General features: G+C 35.9%; 1 protein-coding gene across 1 annotated transcript in view; it reads right to left on the bottom strand.

Moving 5' to 3' along the window:
• Nucleotides 1–6,519: 6,519 nt before the first annotated feature.
• The window catches only part of EIF4E (eukaryotic translation initiation factor 4E), a 45,115-nt gene continuing 29,995 nt past the window's right edge, over nucleotides 6,520–21,639 (bottom strand). Inside the window, exons 3-7 of the mRNA XM_010590459.3 lie at nucleotides 18,337–18,432; nucleotides 13,106–13,169; nucleotides 12,079–12,192; nucleotides 11,040–11,179; nucleotides 6,520–8,779 (exon numbers count right to left, since the gene is read on the bottom strand). Of these exons, the coding sequence (XP_010588761.1) occupies nucleotides 8,665–8,779; nucleotides 11,040–11,179; nucleotides 12,079–12,192; nucleotides 13,106–13,169; nucleotides 18,337–18,432 (529 nt within the window). The 3' untranslated portion in view covers nucleotides 6,520–8,664. The remainder of the gene's footprint in view (nucleotides 8,780–11,039; nucleotides 11,180–12,078; nucleotides 12,193–13,105; nucleotides 13,170–18,336; nucleotides 18,433–21,639) is intronic.

Raw genomic sequence — 21,639 nt, 5'->3', positions numbered from 1 at the left:
GGTAATCTAAAGTTTGGTGGTTTGAATCCACCAGCCACTCCGTGGGAGAAAGATGTGGCAGCCTGCTTTTGTAAAGATTTACAGCCTTGGAAACCCTATAGGGCGGTTCTACCCTGCCTATAGGGTCACTGAGTAGGAATCAACAGATGGCAACAGATTTGGTGTTTTAACTTAAAAATTTATGTGCTCATTACCATTCCTCTAGATTAAAAAAAAAAAAAAAAAAACCCAAACCCACTGCCACAGAGTGGATTCTGACTCATAGCGACCCTACAGGGCAGAGCAGAACTGCCCCCCAAAGGGTTTCTGAGAAGCAGCTGGTGGATTCAAACTGCCTACCTTCTGGTTAAGTAGCTGAGCTCTTAAGCACTGTGCCATCAGGGCTCCATTCCTCTAGATCAGGGGACCTTAATTTAGGCATACAAGGACACTCAGCTTAAGGAATCCATGGAGTGCCTTCAGCTCTATGGAACCCCTAAATACACACAATTTACACACACACACACAGAGTAAACCCTGGTGGCATAGTGGTTAGGAGCTGCAGCTGCTAGCCAGAAAGTTGGCATTTTGAATCTACCGGGCACCAGGCGCTCCTTGGAAACTCTGCAGGGCAGTTATACTCTGTCCTATAGGGTCAATATGAATCAGAATCAACTCGACTGCAACAGGTTTTTTTATTTTGTTTATGGAGGAAGGGGAGATAACTTTATTCTATCAAAAATACATTAACCACCATTGCATTAAATCCTGCTTTAGGCCCGGAGACTCTACAATCTAGGCTGGATTACAAATCAGGAGTCCACTCCCCACCCAATTACATTCATGGAATGGCAATTTGTATCATTCCATCAGTCTACATTGATGAACTTTTAAAAAAAGCACTCCCATAAAGCTTAGAATTACTGTCAGTCACTACTTACACTATAGGTCTTCTTTTATGAAGATCCATGGAAGATTTTCCTTGAATATTTGCTATATACCAGGCACTGCACTAGGACTGTATGCATATGACCTCATTTAATTTGCACAACTGCCTTATGTTGTAGGCATATCACCTGTTCCAAAACTGATGGAATTGGCTTACAGAGTTCAATTAACTTGACTAAGTTTATAAAACTAATAGATGGCAGAACCAGAATTTGAACTTAGGGTGTTTGACTCCAAAGCATGTACGCACTGTTCTGGACCAAGTGGCTGTTTTTACTTTAATCTTTCTGTGAAATACCCTTTGCAGCCTTTCTCACTTGGTGTAGCCTTCTAGATTACTTACGGCAAAACCTGCATCTCACAAATGGCAGCTGCCCAAGCAGGACTTAAACATCTTTGAGTGACCTGCTTCTCTTTCATCATTAGAATGGGCTTTATGGTATGAACCTGGAATGCTAACCACACTTTTGGCTCAATCTTTTCTCACATTTTCCCCTCATTTTTTTCCTACTACCTGTAATAAACAATGAACAAATAAATGCATATCCCATGCTATTTTAGGTAATGCTGGAAATATATGAGACCAAAAACCAGACCAAGCCCATTGCCGTCGAGTCGATTCCGACTCATAGTGACCCTACAGGACAAAGTAGAACTGCCCCATAGTTTCCAAGAAGCACCTGGTGGATTCGAACTGCTGACCTTTTGGTTAGCAGCTGGCAGCACTTATCCACTACGCCACCAGGGTTTCCATATATGAGACAGTCCTACAGAATTACAACAAGCTGCACTGGATGAACTTTGCAACCAATTCTTGAAATTAAAAACACCAGCTACTACTGTGGTAACAAGTACAGTAGCACTAATACTTTCCAGTTTGAGAGAACCTTAATTACTTTGGCTACCTTCTATAGAGTTGTAAAAGAATTCTTCTAACATTCAGAAAAAACAATGTGCACATGAGGGCATGGGGTAGGGGCAAAAAGTAAGGAGATCATTTAGGATAAGAATCCAGAAACTAAAAGGGACAATCGTGTGGAGATAAATTTTAAAAATTTCAGTGACCTCAGGGGCCAAGTCTAAGTAAAAGGTGAGAGTAGATAAGCGTGTAAATCAGGCTTATGTGATGGAATTGATAAAGTCATCAGGTCAGGATACGGGCTTCTTAGAAGTGAAATTAAAAGGAGGGTAAACTGGTTTTTGCCAACAAACTGTCACTACAAAACATTAGAGTAAGGATTGGCAAACATTTTCTGTAAAGGGCCAGTTTCTGGCACAATTAACCATCTCTGCCATTGTAGCACAAAAAATAGTCATAGATATATGTGAACAATGGGTGAGATCACCTGCCAATGCATTTTTATTTACAGAAACAAGTGACAGACCAGATTTGGCCTGTGGGTTGTAGTTTACTGACCCCTGACTCTGAGGTCCAGTGTTGCTGTTAGTAGGTGCCGTTGAGTCTGTGCCGGCTCACAGCGACCCTATGTACAACAGAACGATGAGCCATGCTCACAGTCACTGCTATGTTTGCGCCCATTGTTGAAGCCACTGTGCCAATCCATCTCATCGAGGGTCTTCCTCCTTTTTGCTGACCCTCTGCCTTACCAAGCATGATGTCCAGTAGACAAAAACATGGATCTGATGTATGGGGGGGGGTGTCAAAAAGACAGATATTTGGAAGTGCCACGATGGATAACCCAAAGACAGTAAAAATAGAAGATATGAACATTGGAAGACAGTATTTTTTTGAGTGGTTTACTGAAAAAAAAAAAAAGGTGTGTGAAATGGGAATTTATGATTCCCTTAGATATAATTCTGGCTCAATTACAAATCCCTCATGCAGGACATTACAATATTTAACCACAAAATTTTTTTTTTTTACTATCTAAAAGGCAGTGGCTAACTAAAACAAAGGAAGAGCTCCAAATGTGAACACAGTGTGTTTAACACTGACACATCAAGCACTTAATACAAAACAGGGTAAACTTGAGACAAATCTTATGCCCTATGGAGTATTCCACACACCAATACATAAAGTCAGGCATCACGTAGAAACCAGTCACCAAAAACTGAGTCAACGGTTGGGAGGGGGGAGGTGGAAGCAAAGAAATAATATCCTTAAAAACAAATGCCAAAGGAAAGTGCCTCTAACAAGATGTACCTAGCAAATGCTCTCATTTCAAAAATTGTGAAGTTAAATTCGTTATAAAGCTTAAAGACAAAACTAGGCCCAATATCACTGTAGTAATTAAAATGTTTTCAAATTTACAGGTCCAAAATGGAAGTGGCTCCTGGCTCACTGCCTGTTTTGGGGCAAAAAGAGCAATCTAGCAAGTAAACTATTTTACTTGTATTTATAACAACGTTGATTCATTACAAGAAGATAAAGAAATTAAAAACCAATCAGAAAAATACGAGGACCAAAACTGCAAAAGGGCACTGAGGAACACTGACAAGTACACTGATGTCCTGTATGAACATCAGAGTGCTCTGGGTGTCGAAGGGAGAAGAATAAGTGCCATTACTACGGCTGAAGAAAAATAAACTGCTTTCTACAGTATACAAAAGACAGACTACAATTTACACTGGAGGTCTGTAAGGCAAGTATTATTAAAAAAAAAAAAAAAAGCCCAATGAAGTATTCCTACATCCAAAATACTAGAATAAAAATGAGTTCTATATGTACCACGACAAGCAGAAAATCGCAGGATGAAGTGAAAAAATAATAATACATTCCATTGTGTCTAAAGGGAAAAGTTACAAGAAATTTGAGGGTTACCTTGAGAAAGAAGAGTGGGATGGAAGGAGTCAGGAAATTTTCATCTCACCCTTCTGCAGTTTAAAAAAAAAACAAAAAACCCAGACCATGGCTACCAGACCACACCCTGTTAACTCTAAACTGGAACCACTCCCCAAGTCCCCTTTCAGCCAAAGATTAGACAGACCTAGAAAACAAACAATAACATACATGAGGAACCCGCTTCTTAGTTCAATCAAGTATATGAAACCAAATGGGCAACACCTGCCCAAAAGCAAAGACGAGAAGGCAGGAAGGAATGGGAAAACTGGACAAAATAGACATGAGAAACCTAGAGTGCAAAGGGAAAGGGGGAGAGTGCTGACACATTGTGGGGATTGCAACCAATGTCACAAAACAATTTGTGTATAAATATTTAAAGAGAAGCTAATTTGCACTGTAAACTTTCACCTAAAGCACACACACACAAAACTGCAGAGAGAAAGAAAACAAAATAAACATATATTATGTTCCATGGAACATTAAAGAAAAAAATCACGGATCAGTATTTTGGGATAGTTGCTGGAGAGGACTGCAGTCTCTAAAACCATAGCAATGCAGACACAATCATATTTGAAATGCTTCTTCAACGTACTCAAATGGTATATTAAATGAAGGGCAACATTTTTTTTAAAAAATTGCAATCACATCATCAAAAAGAGTCATAAAACTTTACTTGGACAATCATACAGAGTTCGGTAATACAAAGGAGAAATTAAGTCTTGCACAAACCCTTGTTTTGCACGTGAGGGTTTGCTCAAACAATCCTGTGGTGTGATAAACGTTTAGACTGGCTCTTAGGGCTAGAGAGGTCTTCAGAGCGCACAACCTCATTTTATATTTACCTCTAGACTATGTAACTCCAGTAATAAAAACTCCAGTTCTATTTCAGTAACTTGTAGAAACATATGAACTATTCTGAATATAAGCCTTTTAAAAATACCATAAACTTCTTCAGAAGAGGGGCAGAGTTCGCTTTGTTCTCTGCTGTATGCACAGCACCTAGTGCCTAGTGGAAGGAGGTGCTCCATACATATTTTTGGAGAAGGGAGGGAAGCCAACTTCTGTGCAAAACTATGAATAATCATAAATTCTGAGTTAAAGAAAAAGGGGGCAAGATTAAAATGTGAAAGCTGGTTCCTCTGGATTGGAAAAGACAGTGTCACATGTGAGCACGTGCCTAAAATTGCTTTCTTCAGTATAAGAAATAAAGGCACAAGAATACTAAAGTCTAGAAGGCACTTGGACTGCCTAATGTCTACTTTGGAATTCACAGTAATAAAAATATATTACCAAAAGATGCTACAGGACTTGAAGTTTCGATATCAAATTCATTGGCTGTGAGGAGCGGAGTGGAGAGAGAACAAACCTAATTAGTTTAGGGATTGATGGATATGAGCTAGCTTTGGTTACTGAGGAAGGTAACCTTAAGAGTAGTGCTTCTCAAACTGTACGTTAAGAACCAGTTTAAACCTCCAAACTGCCATTCTGTCAGACATTAAAGTTTTTTTTTACTAGAAAAATGATCACATACTTTAACATCGTAGCAATATTAAATTGCAGTACACTACTCCACAGATCCACTTTTGAGTAGCATTGACCCAATTTCGTTTAATGTAAATCTGACCTAAAAATCTTGAGTCCGCCTAAAGAGGGTCTGACTCCAAGAAAATCTAGGTGTTTTCCCCACCCCATTCAAGAATGAAGATAACCCACAGAAACAACTAGAGACAAAAGGTAGCATAGAGACTTATTAATTTGTTTTAATTTCAAAATGTAAAACATTTCATTGACACAATGCTTCACTAAATTTATTAAAATTATCCTTCTAAACGCAATTTCAGCCAATGAGAATTTCAACTATCAACTTGAAAATTCTGCTTTCTTTTGCTATTTATCTTAGAAGATAACTTAGGATATAGATACTTAAAATTGTATGTGAAAATAGTCACTTAACCTATACTCTATAAACTCCTATTCCTTTGCCTACATGTTCTCAAAACTCCCCAAATGACTAATTTGTTGTTAACGGAAACTAGGTAAATCTCCATCTATTAAAAGCTTCATTACCAAAGGAAATCAAATGAATAAATGTTTATATGCCTGGCTTAAATTGACCGCAATCTGATTTGATTTACTGTAGCCTATCAGAACGGTCATATCTCACTGAGTCAGTATAACGTGGTTTAGGGTCTCTAGAACCAAATTTCCAGGATTCAAACTCACACTTTGCCACTTACAAGCTGTGACCTTAAATTGTTAATGCTTTTGTTTCTTCATCTGTAAAATGGAGCCAATGGCACCTACACCTGAAAGGGTTACTGGGCAGGTTAATGTGCATGTAAAGTGCTTAGAACACTGCCTGGCACAAAGTAAGCACTATGTTAAGTGTTATAATTATTTAATTCTTATATAATCTGCTTCAAATCTTTTTGTAGAATTGGGAAATAAACAATAAAATTGGTTAAATGAAGTGTCCCATCTCTACAATGAAATACTATTCATCCATTAGAAATTCTTTCAATTCTCTGATATGAAAATATATTTATTCATAATATCCAGTTGGGACAGAAGAGAAAAAAAGTTTTTTTTTTTAAATGTAGTCTAATTTTAATTTTTAGAAAAGATATTAAATATGTTGTGAAAAGGTACAAGTCACTGTGATATATGTGACAATTGCCAAAAGCAATTCAGAGTTAATTTATAATCCTCCCTCACTCCCTGGGAAAAAGGTTTAAAATAAAACTTTGATTGTGATTCTAAAATGGTAAGTAATGGTATGGCTAATTGCATGCTATCAAGATTTTTTTTTTTTTTTTTTAATTTTGAAACTGTGTACATTTAATATCCCTCCTCTGCCCCCAAAAGCTAATGCTTCTTAAAACTGGACAGCATCTCAGAATTAATTTCTAAAAGACATACTACTCCAATTCCACCCATTGCCAACACAAACCACCGTGTTCTCTTTTAAGCAAACTCTTGAAGTGCTCACAATTATACATATCAACATAGACAATAAATCAGCTGAACTAACCACCCAAGCTTAGACAGCAGATATTAGGTATATTGAGATTATAAACACAAAAGAGTCACTATTTCCAAAATACTGAACAAGAGGATTTTGTGGCACTGAAAGTACCCAGATGGTAGCCTCTGGTACCCTTTAAACTGTTTTAAAATTCTGCAATGAAATCAATGCTACCAATTTCATGTTTATGGAGAATTTTCATCAAGTTTATCAGTTTTAAAATGATCAATCAATTCACAATCACCATTTAAAAATAAATTTTCCTTAACTAATGATTTTCATTCTGCTATAGTTCAGCTTACCCTTTTGTATATGCTAGTCATTTTTTATTTCACAGGATCTGAATTATACACTTATGTATAATAGACAAAATTTTTTCAAGTTTGTTTTCAAATGTTGTCTACAAAGAGTAGATCAAGTTTTCAAGTTTATACGAAACCATACTACACCAATTTACCAATATAAATACATCTTCATACCCGTTTATTCCATTCTATTAGACAACACTAACCAAATTCTTAGTGCATATGCCCCCACCACCTGTCCTCTTCCCCTGTGCTAGCATTTTGACACAGAAGAGCATCTCTATTCAGCAACCAAGTTTTAAAACCACTGTTCCTGCTAATCAAATGGTGATACACCAAGAGACCAATTCTTACTTTAACATACTGAGAGTACTACATTATTTACCTAAGACTAAAGGACTGTGCCTTAGTTTATAAAAAACAAAGATAGCCACATCAATTTAGTTCCATATATATAATGCTCCCTACTAAATTTATTAAAAATTTTAATAAACATAATAATCAAACTAGTGCTCCAAACTTAAGGTGTTCACGTGGAAGACACGACAAAAAGAAGACACAACAGAGACTGCCTCGCAACAGGAGTACAATTGCTTCTATAGAGATGGGGAAATAAAAGGACAAATCTAGTTGTCTAAAAGACAATTCACTGTACACATTTTATTTACAGTTTTGTACACTGTCTTAACATGAATGGGACCGCTTTTCTACTTGAGCCATTTTAACCAAAGCAAAATAACCTAAGTAATACAAAGTGTTAAAATACAGCATAAAGATACAAAAACAGACATACTAATTCTAGTTAGGAATGTAATTATGATGTTACATTTTTAAAAATCCACAATTATGTTTAGGAAATCACACAAACATAGATCACTGATTTGAATGAAATGCATAAATTTGTAGCAAAGCTTTGTAGTTACAAAAAAACAAAAAAATTACCAAAGAATGCACAAAATTAATGTTTATTCCACCTTTGTGTCATATTCCTGGATCCTTCACCAAACTTACATGAGAAAAAAAAACAAAAGCAAAACAAAATGAAAAACTGAAATCAGAATCACTAATGTTATCAAGTAGGGAAACAAATAAATTAAAATCTAGCAGCCATCAGCAAGAGTACAGCAAAAACAATGCTGTAAAAAGAAACAAAGAAAATTGCTAGAAAACTGTATGCATCATAGTCTTTCAAACCAGCAAAATATGCTCCTGCGTACAATGGTACATAAATGACTTTTTTTCCTGTAAGGTATAGAAATGTAAGTTCTTTTTTGAATATTGTGGATGAGTAAATATTTTGTAATGTGAATTCTACTAAGCTATTACAGAGTGGGCCAGGAACACATTTATGGATTCTGGGGATGATGTGTACTGCAAATCTTTGATTGGGATAGTGGATACTCTAGCCAAAATTAAAAAAAAAAAAAAAATGAACACAGAAGTACAAGACAAAGGCGATTGAGACGTCTCTTATATCTTAGCAACATTTAGATGGAAATCAAATTTAAATGCAGTCCACTCTGCTTTTGAAGAGGCTTTGGTTCAGCTCCCAAATCTCGATTGCTTGACGCAGTCTCCTATGAGAATACTCAGAAGGTGTCTTCTTAAACAACAAACCTATTTTTAGTAGTGGAGCCGCTCTTAGTAGCTGTGTCTGCATGGGACTGATAACCAATCACTATCTTTGGAGGAAGTCCTAACCTTTCCTTGTATACCCTCCTAGAAGAAGAAAAGAAAAGTAGCCATTACTTATTACTCAATTCTCTAAAAATAGGCGTTTGTCTTTATATGATACCTGGACTTGAGAAACTGCATATTCTTTGCCTATCAGCACAATTTACTCTTCATTTTCACAACAATCTTGGTTAATCACTTAATATTTGAGAGCCCATTATATATCAGGGACTTGACAATATTGATAAAACAATAGTGTACAAAGCAGGGACAATTCCTGGCCTTGTGGTGTCTGTAGTCTAGTAGGGAAAATACAATTAAATCATTAGAAATACATACAGTGAAGCTGTATCACATACATAGTTAAATTACACAAAATCAATTACATGCACATGTCTATGCTCATTCTTTGATCTGCTATATGATCTAAAATATTATAGTTATATTTTTTATATGTTCCTGTTGTTGTATGCCATCAAGTCAATTCGGACTCACAGCGATCCTATAGGACAAAGAAGAACTGCTCCACAGGGTTTCCCATGCTGGCTAGGTCTTTCTCCTGTAGAGCTGCTGGTGGGTTCAAACCACTAACCTTTCAGTTAACAGCTGAGCTCTAGGCCATTACACCACCAGGGCTCCTTTATATTTTATATATGAATCCTAGTAAATGCTATATATTAATATATAATTATATTTACTCCACCTATCACTGACAAGATTGTGCAGACAGAAAAACACTTTGAGGGTGATTTATGACATTTTCATGGTAATTCAGAACACATAAAGCCTTGCACACTGACTGACTCTGGAACCTAATTTTCAAGTAGGATGTTACTTTATTGTAAAACAAATTATGATGAGCGCCAAAAAGGGTAAGAACTGGGGTTGTGACACTGTCGAACAGGAAGGACCTAATCTCATCTAGAAAATTAGAGGAAGTTCTTCTAGGAAAGTCATGAGGTCAAAAGTATAATGCCAAAAGAAAAAGCACATCGAAAGGCTGAGGAACAAACATGAGGCTGTGGTGGTACACTCATAAAGAAGGTGATACGAGGGATAAGGATAACGGGGTATCTCAGGACAGATGACAGAGGGCAACAGATCACCTTAGGAATTGAGATCTTTAAGAAAAAATGGCAAAATTTAAGAAAAAAATGATAGAATCAAAAACAAAGGGAAACGCTTTCATGGAGCTAAAGTCTCCCAACATGATAACATAATTTTTTCAATCATGACCTCTACCTTCCGGAAGCTCTTACTACCCTCCCCCGGTAAACTGTGGAAAAATTATTCTACAACTAAAATTTTAATTACTGTCAGATTTACAATTCCTGGGTTATGATATAATGCATTCCTTTCAATTATACTTAATCCATTAAAAATGTCTGAAAGCAAGAATAATGAGCCATACAAACTGGGGAGGGTAAAAAAATCTTTCCTTTAAAAACTGAAGTCAAAACTTTTTAATGCTGACACAAATACAAAACTTTCAGAGGAAACCATACTTAATTTCTTTAACTCTCATTTTCAAAGAAACGTGAAACCCCACAATTAACAAGTTTTGAAGCTGACAAAAAAGATTAGGAATACAATGACATTATCTACAATTTTTCTTATTTTTTTTAACAACAGAACACATGTAAATGAAAACCTGGAAAATTCCTTTATCTTTTGTTTTGGAGAGGAATTATATTCATATGAGAATTTATAATGTTTGAAAAATCAAACAATAAGGGCCAAAATCAAACATTTTGTCACCTATGACCAATACTTAATATTAGCATAAAATTTAGTCATTTTACTAATTTAAATGAAAATTCTAGTTAACACTAATGTTGGAGGAAAAAGACAACAGAAAACAGGTGATCATTTTTGCAAAGAATAAAATCTAAAATAAAAGTACAAAAATGTTTCAGAAAAAGAGAATTACTTAAGTATTATCTCTTTTAAATATACACAAAACCAAGAGATGTCACTTAAATTTCAGTAAAAAGTATGTATGTGCACACACACAAACAAAACACACATAAACCATTTGCCAATACTCACTGATTTATGAGTATTGTACATTAGTGCTACAATTTCAAAGTACGAAGAATCATATTCTCACCCAGTAAATGAGTAAAATCCTACATGCCAAAATAGAGAGTAATTTTACAGATATGAACAAGACATTAAACGCCAATAGAGCAGTTCAAAATTATAAAAGTGTACATGCAAACAATACACAGAAAATATTTCTAAACCTCTAAATAAAATTCCTTCTATTTTTAGATATCTTAACATTGTTAAAAGTAAAACTTACCCTATATGTGTAACCGCATCTCTGTTTTCACATTCAGTAGTCCATATTGCTATTTTATCACCTTTAGCTCTAACATTAACAACAGCTCCACATACATCATCACTATAGTCATCAAAAGATTCTCCAATAAGGCACAGCAGCTTTAAAAAAAAAAAAAAAAATCCCAAATTACAAAACTGCTCATGTCTCTTATAAACAAAACTAAAAACAAAAAGATTTTCTTCTACATTGGGGACATTATTATTCTTCATTAATCTTGACTGATTTTGTTTTATAAATCTGAACTTACCCCATTTTAGTTGTTCTATTTTCCCCAACTTTTTAACTAGAGTTGATTTTTAAAATGTCTAATTTTATTTATTTATATAGTTCTTTGGCCTGGTTTTTTAAAATGGAATTCTAAAGCATCATTTATTGATAACATCTCTCAAAAGCAAAATTAAGTCTTGTCTTTAAAAAAAAAAACATTCATCAAATATTTATTAAGTGCTAACTATACATCAGACACTACGCCAAGTGCGAGGGATTCAAGGAAGAATAAATTATGAATCCTGTTCCTAAAATCCTGCAGTATGGCATCTCTGACTACAGAAAATGCCCATTATCTCATGTTTAATATTTTCCCATGAAGCCAAAATTCCGGACTACGTCACATGTAAATTGAATGGTATGTCAAGTAACAATTTCATGGTCTGCGTCAATGGGGATCTGTAATTCTTAACAAAATGACCAGGGTGAGTTTGTAGAAGGAAAGAGTCAATTGTCAATCACCGTATATCTGATTTGTGGTGTGGCAGTGGTGGTAGTGGGAGGTTGGTTCACTGTACTAGTACATAAAATGTACAAATTCACATGACAGAACAACAACAACAAAAAATGCTGCCTTATATTTTCTAAAGTGAGCATCCCATCGCTTCTCAGCCTTTTGGCTAAGATCAAGTGTAGAATGAGCATCTTTATCTTTTAAGTAGCCAACATAAAATACAATGCAAGTTAAGTTTCAGCATTCCAAAACTGTCTCATGATTTTAAAACCTTACTGTCTCAAGCCAAAAGCGGTCGAGGTCACTTCGTCTCTGCTGTTTGTTCAATGTAATTAGCCATCGTCCTCCTCGTTTGTTTTTCTCATCTTCCCACATGGGTTCAATACCATCCTACAGAGTTAAGAGAGAATAATACTAGACAATACTGTTACCCTGCCTTTGAGAGAGAATCATTAGAAAGAGCAAATAACAACTCTGTTAACTTTTTACTTTATTCCCCATAACTATACTGGGAAAAAAAAAAGGACAAATGACTTAAAGCCAAAAGCATAGGGTTGCAGAATTTAGTGCTGTGGCTTTATCACGTATTATCACACCTTGAGTTCCAAGTTCTTAATAACTTTTTGAGTAATGGATGCCTTTGAGAAGCTACATACTTTTACAGAGTCCCTGGATGGTACAAACAGGGCTGCTAACCAAAAGACTGAGATTCAAGTCCACCCAGAGGTGCCTCAGAAGAAAGGCCTGGCAACACACTTCCAAAAAATCAGCCACTAAAAACCCTGTGGAGCACAGCTCTACTATGACACACATGGAGTTGCCATGAGTCACAATTAACTCAACAGTAGTGATGTTTGTAGCAGTGGTGGTATACTTTTATATCCAGAAAAATACCTGCAAAACTGTGCAATTTCAGAGTTAATGAACACCCCATCCACCTATCCCTGACAAAGCCCATTCATGAACTCTCTCAAGGACCGATGCACCCCAGGTTAAAAATCCTTGACAAACTGTGGGCTTCAGTGTCCTCAAATATATAAAAAAAGGATTGGACTGGATAATCAAATTCTTTTCAAAATCAAGCATACTATGTGTCCACAGGGTAAGACTCTCACTTAATGTCTATTTGTACTATAAATAAGTAGGGCAAAATATATTTATGTTAAAGCCTAGTGAAGCCAACTTAATTATTAGCCCACTTGACACAGTAGTGATTACTCTTAAGTATGTGGCAAGATTTCTTAATGAATACCTGAATGGTTCAATTCTATAATAAATATACAAAATCACCAATTAGGCATACCTTAAAAAGCGAGTAGTCACAGCCAGGCATTAAATTACTAGACAACTGGATATGGTTGTACAGACTAGGTAAAAGAAAAGGACAATTATAAACATAGAATATGTAATGCAGAATTTAAATGCTTACATACACATTTAGAGAATATAATGAAAAATGAACACAGATAAAAGTAAAAAGTTAATGTTTACTTGTTTTTCTACAAAGTCAATTTCTGAAATGGGCAAAACAGATCTTAACAGTTCAAGAATCAGTTTCTGATGCTATGTATTATTCTCAAGAAAAGATTTTTAATGAGTTTAACTTAACAAAAAAAATTTTAATGTAGTTAATTCAATGTATATATATATATACATGCATATATAAGAAACTGAGAAAAGAAGTATGAGGTGACTTCAAGTGGCTGAAAAAATATATGAAGCTATTATAAGCACTTTTGTTTGTTTGCATACACACAAAAAAAAACATCGAGCAAGATGAACTTCCAGACCATCAGGACTATGTGACTGAAATAAATTAACATTATTATTCTTGGAGGTATCTAAGAGTATTTACAACAGACCAATGGTTCCCAAACACCACAGGCTGTTAATGGTCTGTTGACACAATATGACTTGGAGAGCTTTTTTTTTTTTTTTTACATAACATACTACCAGGCTGTACCCCTTGAGATTTTGGTTCCTTAAATATGGGATAAAAACCCCCCCAAACCAAACCCATTGTCGTCAAGCCGATTCTGACTCACAGCAACCCTATAAGGACAGAGTAGAACTGCCCCATAGTTTCCAAGGAGCGCCTGGCGGATTCAAACTGCCAACCTCTTGGTAAGCAGCCATAGCACTTAACCACTACGCCACCAGGGTTTCCAAATATGGGATAGAACCCTGGAATCTGTATATTTAAACTATTTCCCAAGTATCAATGTAACAAAGTAACATTTGGAATGACTTAGATATTCCCTAAACCCAAACCCAGTGCCGTCGAGTCGATTCCAACTCACAGCGACTATACAGCAAAACAATCTTAAAATCGTCCACAAGGTAAGAATGCTTTGCCTGTCTACAATCCTAAATGGCAGAAATCATGAGCTTAACTGTATGGCTACAGACCATGGATGATTCCCTCACCCTTGACCAGGTTTTTATTTTTTTTAATCCTTATTTTAACCCATCTAGGAATATTTCAAGCAGAGTTTCAAAATCATATTCCACAGGATGACACACAAATCCAGTTTGTATGAGACAGCCAAAAACCAAATAATGTTTGTTGAATCATTCTAAATAATGGGCACTTTTGCCAACCTACATAATCACTGAAAGTTTCCACTAGGCAACAAAGGAGTGACCTTCTTCAATGGCATCCAAGGTAGAAAAGACTAATGCTCCTTTCTGATGCCTCCTTTATCCCTCAAGATGTTCTAAGGTATCTTTACGTTAAGTCTGTAATAAGAATTTGTAATGGCACATTTCAACAGAACCCTAAAACTACAGAGTGGATAAACTCTATAGGGCTCAGTGGTTGTTTGCTACTAATTTTGTTACAAAACAATGAGAAATTAAGAAGTGATTTAGAAATTTTTTAAAAGGTGAAGGATTCCTTCATAAGTCTAAACAAACTAGGTAAATACAAAGCTGATTCAGAGTAGGAAAATAGATCAAGACTCTTTCTCCTCACCCTCCACAGGAGACTACTATGTTTTTATGTTTTAGAGGACACTTGAATAAACACAAATTAGAGAAAAAATACTTGATGTTTGGGTCAAGGACAAAGCAATAACTCCAGTCTGACTAGACAATTAGACCTATGAATTAGTGGGGCTTAAGTGGAGTTCTATTACATTAAAAAAAAAGGCCAACACTTTAAATAAAAACTAACCACTTTCAAAATGGTTCACTCACAATTTGTACTTTATGCTTCGCACCGTTCAAGAATCAAAATGTATATTAAATATGTACTCTGGGCCAAGCACTGGAGACAACAGAGAATATGGTTTTTGTCCTTGAGGAAGTGGGCATCAATGAATTTTCTGACCACAATCCATTTATTTATTTCATGACAGCATAACATACTCAAGGGATACATTAAAGCATAAGAGTAGCATCACTGACTCAGTATATGATGCTAAAATAAACTAGACGTACAAATTACAGTATCTAGGTTAATTGCTAGGTAATTTAAAGCTCTTAAAAAGATTTTAACAAGTTTTCTTTCAAGTTCTCTAATAGTTTCTCTATGTACATTCAACAAGGACGCAAATTAACTTCGTTTACAGAGAACCAATATTCTAAAACTTCTTGAAACAGATTTTATAGTTTTTTAAATTTTAGCTAAATCTGATATGAAATCTCAAAAATATTTCAACTATCCTTCCTAAAACTGACACAAAGTATAAAGAAATTAATAAATTATGGTCACAGATACTGTCATTCTCTTGACAAGCACTAGATTTTGAGAATTTCAGCCTTCAATGTCTTAGAATCCCTGCCATAGGAAGTCCCGCATTTCACTAGACACTGAGTCCTAACAAGGTTCCAGAAAACTCAGTTATGAGGCAAATGTATCCAAGCAACCACAAAAAGGGCAAGTTTCAACCAGTTTCAAAAGTTCTAGAAGTATAAAGGGCTCTCAAATGAAGGATAACTTGTTGTTGACGACTCACAGTGATCCTATGTAAAAGAGAACAAAACGCTGCCCGGCCCTTCGCCATCCTCACAGTCCTTGCTAAGTTTATGCCCACTGTTGAAGCCACTGGGTCAATCCATCTCATGGAGGGTCTTCCTCTTTTTCGATGACCCTCTACTTTACCAAGCATGATGTCCTTCTCCAGGGACTGGCCCCTCCTGATAACATGTCCAAAATAGGTGAGATGAAGTCTCACCATCCTCGCTTCTAAGGAGCACTCTGGCTGTACCTCTTCTGAGACAGATTTGTTCATTCTTCTGGCAGTGCATGGTATATTCAATATTCTTTGCCAATACCATAATTCAAATTCATCGATTCTTCTTTGGTCTTCCTTATTCACTGTCCAGCTTTCGCATGCTATGAGGCAACTGAAAATACCATGGCTTGGGTCAGGCGCACCTTAGTTTTCAAAGTGACGTATTTGCTTTTTAACACTTTAAAGAGGTTTTTTTAAAGCAGATTTGCCCAATGCAATACATCCTTTGATTTCCTGACTGCTGCTTCCATGGGCGTTGATTGTGGATCCAAGTACAATGAAATCCTTGACAACTTCAATATCTTCTCCATTTATCATGATGTTGCTTATTGGTCCAGTTGTGAGGATTTTTGTTTTCTTTATGTTGAAGTATAATCCATACTGAAGGCTGTAGTCTTTGATCTTCATCAGTAAGTGCTTTAAATCCTCTTCACTTCCAGCAAGCAAGGTTGTGGCATCTGCACATCACAGGTTGTTAAGGAAGTCTTCCTACAATCCTGATGCCTCATTCTTCTTCATGTAGTACAGTTTCTCAGGTTATTTGCTCAGTGTACAGACTGAATAAATATGGTGAAAGGATACAACCCTGATACATACCTCTCCTACTTTAAACCATGCAGTATCCCCTTCTTCTGTTTTAACGACTCCCCTTTGATCTACGTATAGGTTCTGCATAAGCACAGTTCCCATTCTTCACAATGTTATCCATAATTTGTTGTGATCCACATAGTCAAACACCTTTACATAGTCAAAAAAACACAGGTAAACATTTATCTGGTATACTCTGCTTTCAGCCAAGATCCATCTGACTTCAGCAATGATATCCTTGGTTCCACCTACTCTTCTGAATTTGGCTTGAATTTCTGTCAGTTCCTTGTTGATGTACTGCTGCAACCATTTTTGCATTATCTTCAGCAAAATTTTACTTGCATGTGACATTACTGATATCACAAAACATTGCTGTCAAGTCAATTACAACTCATAGCGACCTTATATGATGGTATTTATAATACTGTTCAATAACTTCCACATTCTGTTGGACCAACTTTTTTTGGAATGCGCAAAATATGGACTTCTTCTAGTCAGTTGGCCAGGTAGCTGTCTTCCAAATTTCTTGGCATAGACAAGTGTCCACTTCCAGCACTGCATCCATTTGTTGAAATATCTCAATCGGTACTTCCTCAATTCCTGAAGCTTTATTTTCCACCAATGCCTTCAGTACAGCTTGGACTTCTTCCTTCAATACTATCAGTTCTTTACCATATGCTACCTCCTTAAATGGTTGAACATCAACCATTTCTTTTTGGTAACTGACTCTGTGTATTTCTTCCATCTGCTTTTGATGCTTCCTATGTTGTTCAATATTTTGCCCACAGAATCCTTCAATACTGCAACTCGAGACCTGAATTTTTTCTTCAGTTCTTTTGCCTTGAGAAACACTAAGTGTGTTCTTCCCTTTTGGTTTTCTAACTTTAGGTCTTTGCATATGTCATCATAATACTTTGTCTTCTCGAGCCGCCCTTTGAAATCTTCTGTTCAACTCTTTTACTTCATCATTTTTGCCATTATCTTTAGCTACTCTATGTTCAAGAGCAAGTTTCAGAGTCTCTTCTGACGTCCATTTTGGTCTTTCTTTTCTTTCCTGTCTTTTTAATGACCTTTTGCTTTCTTCACGTATGATGGCCTTCAGTCTTTGGTTATTAGTGTTCAAATGCATCAAATCTATTCTTAAGACAGTCTCTAAATTCTGGTGAGATATACTCAAGGTCGTACTTTATAATGTTCTGCTGCTGTTCATAACGTTTTCACGGGCCAACTTTTTTAGAAATAGATCGCCAAGTCCTTCTTCCCAGTCTGTCTTAAGTCTGGAAGCTCTGCTGAAATCTGTCCACCATGAGTGACCCTGCTGGCATTTGAAATATCAGTGGCATAGCTTTCAGCAACACACAAGCCTCCACAGTACTACAAACTGACATATCATTGGTGGAAGGATATCTTATGGACAACGAACAGAGGATACTCAGAGCTAAAGGGTGGCAAAATCGAAGCTTTCTATAACTGATGAAGAATAATTACCAATTTGAACGGTTGTGAGGAGATGAACAAAAAAGCAATTCTATAAAAAATACTTGTTAACTATCCACAATCTCCCTTCATTTTATGAATACAACTTATAAGGTAGCTTTAATTAATAACAGATACAGGCTCACAAGTATCAACGCATAGAAATTATACCATCCAAAGTGAAAATAACACAGCTAATAAAACAAATATCCTAAAGTAAATAGTTACTTACGCCCAAAAATCTTCAACAGTATCAAACTTAGAGATGAGCCGAAGGTTTGCTTGCCAAGTTTTGCTTTTATCATTTTTAAAAAACCAGAGCGCCCATCTAAAAAAAAAAAGTTGGTGTCAAAAAATAGTGGTTGTTTTACAGTGGCAATTGAGTAGTTTCTCTATTTCTTTCATTTAAAAAGTATGTGTTTTGTGTCTACTACATAACAGATTTTCTGTAGACCCATAGAAGCTCATACCTCAGTGGAATTGACAGAAATATAGTAGAGAGACGACTACAGTGCACTAAATGCTAAAACAGAGATAATCAAAGATAGGTTACTTACTTTAAGAAAGCAAGGCAGAGGTACTTAATCAGATTAAGAAAGTGAGGAACACAAACGCTAAGTTTCCAGAGGAATAAAAAGGTATTCGAGTTAAGAGGGAGAGATGGGAATGCTAAATGGGGAGCAACTATTAAACGTGAATCTGTTTACTCAAACCTGCAAGTGGGGAAATAATAAAATTCAATAAAGGGATTTTCTGAGTAATGCTGCCACAGTTAAGCTCTGAAATAATGTATGACAATTTCTAGATATAGTATACACATCTGTCAAATTTTTTATTCTCATACTTTGAAGAAAAACTCATGTAATATCATCAGTTACACTTAAATGTTATTATCCCAAGATATCTTTAGTAGAATTAAATTCAGTATTCTCTGAATTACTATACCAAAGGTAAGTCAACAGGAAATTCCATTTTCTTATTGATAAAGATGCTGTCTGAAGATGTTTCCAAATGGACATATATTTCATAACTCTATGATTAATGTCACCCCACTTACAGAAAAGGAGATGCATTCCAATATTTGCTTCATAATTTGTCTGCATTTGCCAACCATTATATATATTGAAAAAAAAAAAAAAGCAAAGGAGGGAAAACTATTTAAAAAATGGTCAAGTAGTATACTCTGAATTTTCAAAAATAATTCAGTCATTTTATAAAAAACTGCAACCACCCATTAAACGATATTTGTCCTTTGCAAAATAACTGGGTGACTGAGCAAAAATGTCTGTACAAAGATGTGAATTTTGGAAAATATGGCAATAGTCTAAACGCCTGTCAACAAAGAATTATTTAAATCTGCATTATCTAAGTGTGATCTGTATACCCCAATATCCTTTCAGGAGCTCTAAGAGATAAAAGCTATTTTCATACTAATGCAAAGAAGTTATTTTATTTTTTACTCTGTTGACATTCACACTAATGGTAAAAAAGTAATGGTGGGTAAATCGGTTGGTACCTTAACAAGAAACAGGAAAGGGGCTCTGAACTGAACTAGCAGTCACTGTATCCTTTATACCATCAACTTTCAGGGTAACACATCAGTTTCACTTAAGAATGCCCTTGGTGAAGCAGTAAAATTATTAGTGCCATTAAACTTCAATCATGTCCACAAGTCTTTTTCATATCGTGCGTGAAAAACACTTCTACTGCATATCAATATACAACACTTATACAAGTGTTTGAATTGCGAAGGGGAACCAGTAGCTTTTTTCATGATCGTTTTTACTTCAAAGAAGATTGACAATCCAAAGCTGTTTTCTGAAAAATGAAAAAAGTAAGCCTATTGCCTATCAGAAGAAAACAAGAATTTTGGAAAGCTTGCATTTGCCACAGTGAGCTTGACAGCTTCCTAATAGTTAAAGATATCTCTGATGAGTTTAGTGGTAATATTATTGACTGTTATTTCTTGATATTGTATACGACCTGTTTCAACATTTGAAAGACCTACACAACTCAATGAACCAGTATTTTCCAAATGACCAATGCATGGGTAAAAGACCCATTGCAAATATAAGATAGGCCAACAAATTTTAATGTAAGGAAGGAGAAAAAAGTTTTAGATATAGTTTCAGATTCCAGAAGGCAACTAACCTTCATGAAATTGGAAAACACCTATAACTATTTTAAAAGGCTATTAAAAATTCTGCTTCCTTTGTATGAGGCCAGACTTTTTCTTCATATTTCACCAAAACAATATTATCACCAGACTGAATGCAGAAGTAGCTCTGAAATCCAAATCCCAGTTGACTTCTATTACGCCTAGGACTTAAAAAGGTTTGTCAAACTGCAAACAGTACCTTCTTCTCACTACAAATATATATATATACATTTTCTTCTAAGAAAAATTTTTTCATGAAAAATATTATTTATATTAAGATGTAGTAATTTTTTTGTAGTACATTTTTAAATGAATATTTAAGTAATTTTTTTTAATTCTCTGGCTTATTTTCTAATATAGTAAACAGCAATAGGTAAAATCCAGAAAGCCCCGAAGTCCTTAATTTTTAAGAGTGCAAAGGAATTGTTACACCAAAAGTATGAGAACTGTTGATTTAAATAAAATGTAAGTACATCCATACAGGAGAATACTATGCAATTACTGGTCTGACAGAGACTGGAGAAACACCTGAGAACACGGCACCCCAGGACATCCTTTTAACTCAGTGCTGAAGTCACTCCTGAGGTTCACCCTTCAGCCAGAGATTAGAAAGGCCTATAAAATAAACTATGATACATGTAGCCCAACCATGTATATGAAACTAAATGGGCACACCAGCCCAGGGGTAAGGACGAGAAGGTAGGAGGGGACAGGAAAGCTGGACGAATGGAAATGGGGAACCCAAGGTCAAGAAACGGAGAGTGTTAATACTGGGGAAGCCAGCATAACTTGTACAAAGCAAGGTCAGGGAAGCTCCATAGACACATCCAAACTCCGTGAGGGACCAAATTACTGGGCTGAGGGCTGTGGGAACCATGGTCTCATTCGGGGAACATCTAGCTCAACTGACATGACATAGTTTATTAAAAAAAAAAATGTTCTACACTCTACTTTAGTGAGTAGCATCTGGGGTCTTAAAAGCTTGTGAGTGGCCAGATACTCCAATGGTCTCAGCCCACTGGGGTAAGGAAGAATGAAGAAAACCAAAGACACAAGGGAACGATTAGTCCAAAGGACTAATGGACCAGTCACAGCCTCCACCAGACTGAGTCCAGCACAACTAGATGATGCCTGGCTACTATCACTGACTGCTCTCACAGGGATCATAATAGAGGGTCCAAGACAGAGCTGGAGGAAAAGCAGAACAAAATTCTAACTCACCAAAAAAAAAGACCAGACTTACTGGCCTGACAGAGACTGGAGAACCCCCCTAGAGTATGACACCCAGACACCCTTTTAGCACAGGAATAAAGTCATTCCTGAGGTTCACCCTTTAGCCAAAGACTAGACAGGTCCATAAAACAAAACAAGACTAAA

Source organism: Loxodonta africana, chromosome 5, assembly GCF_030014295.1.
Source record: "Loxodonta africana isolate mLoxAfr1 chromosome 5, mLoxAfr1.hap2, whole genome shotgun sequence".
NCBI lineage: Eukaryota > Metazoa > Chordata > Mammalia > Proboscidea > Elephantidae > Loxodonta > Loxodonta africana.
Note: the sequence above shows the minus strand (reverse complement) of the source record. Positions and strands in the feature narration are given on the sequence as shown.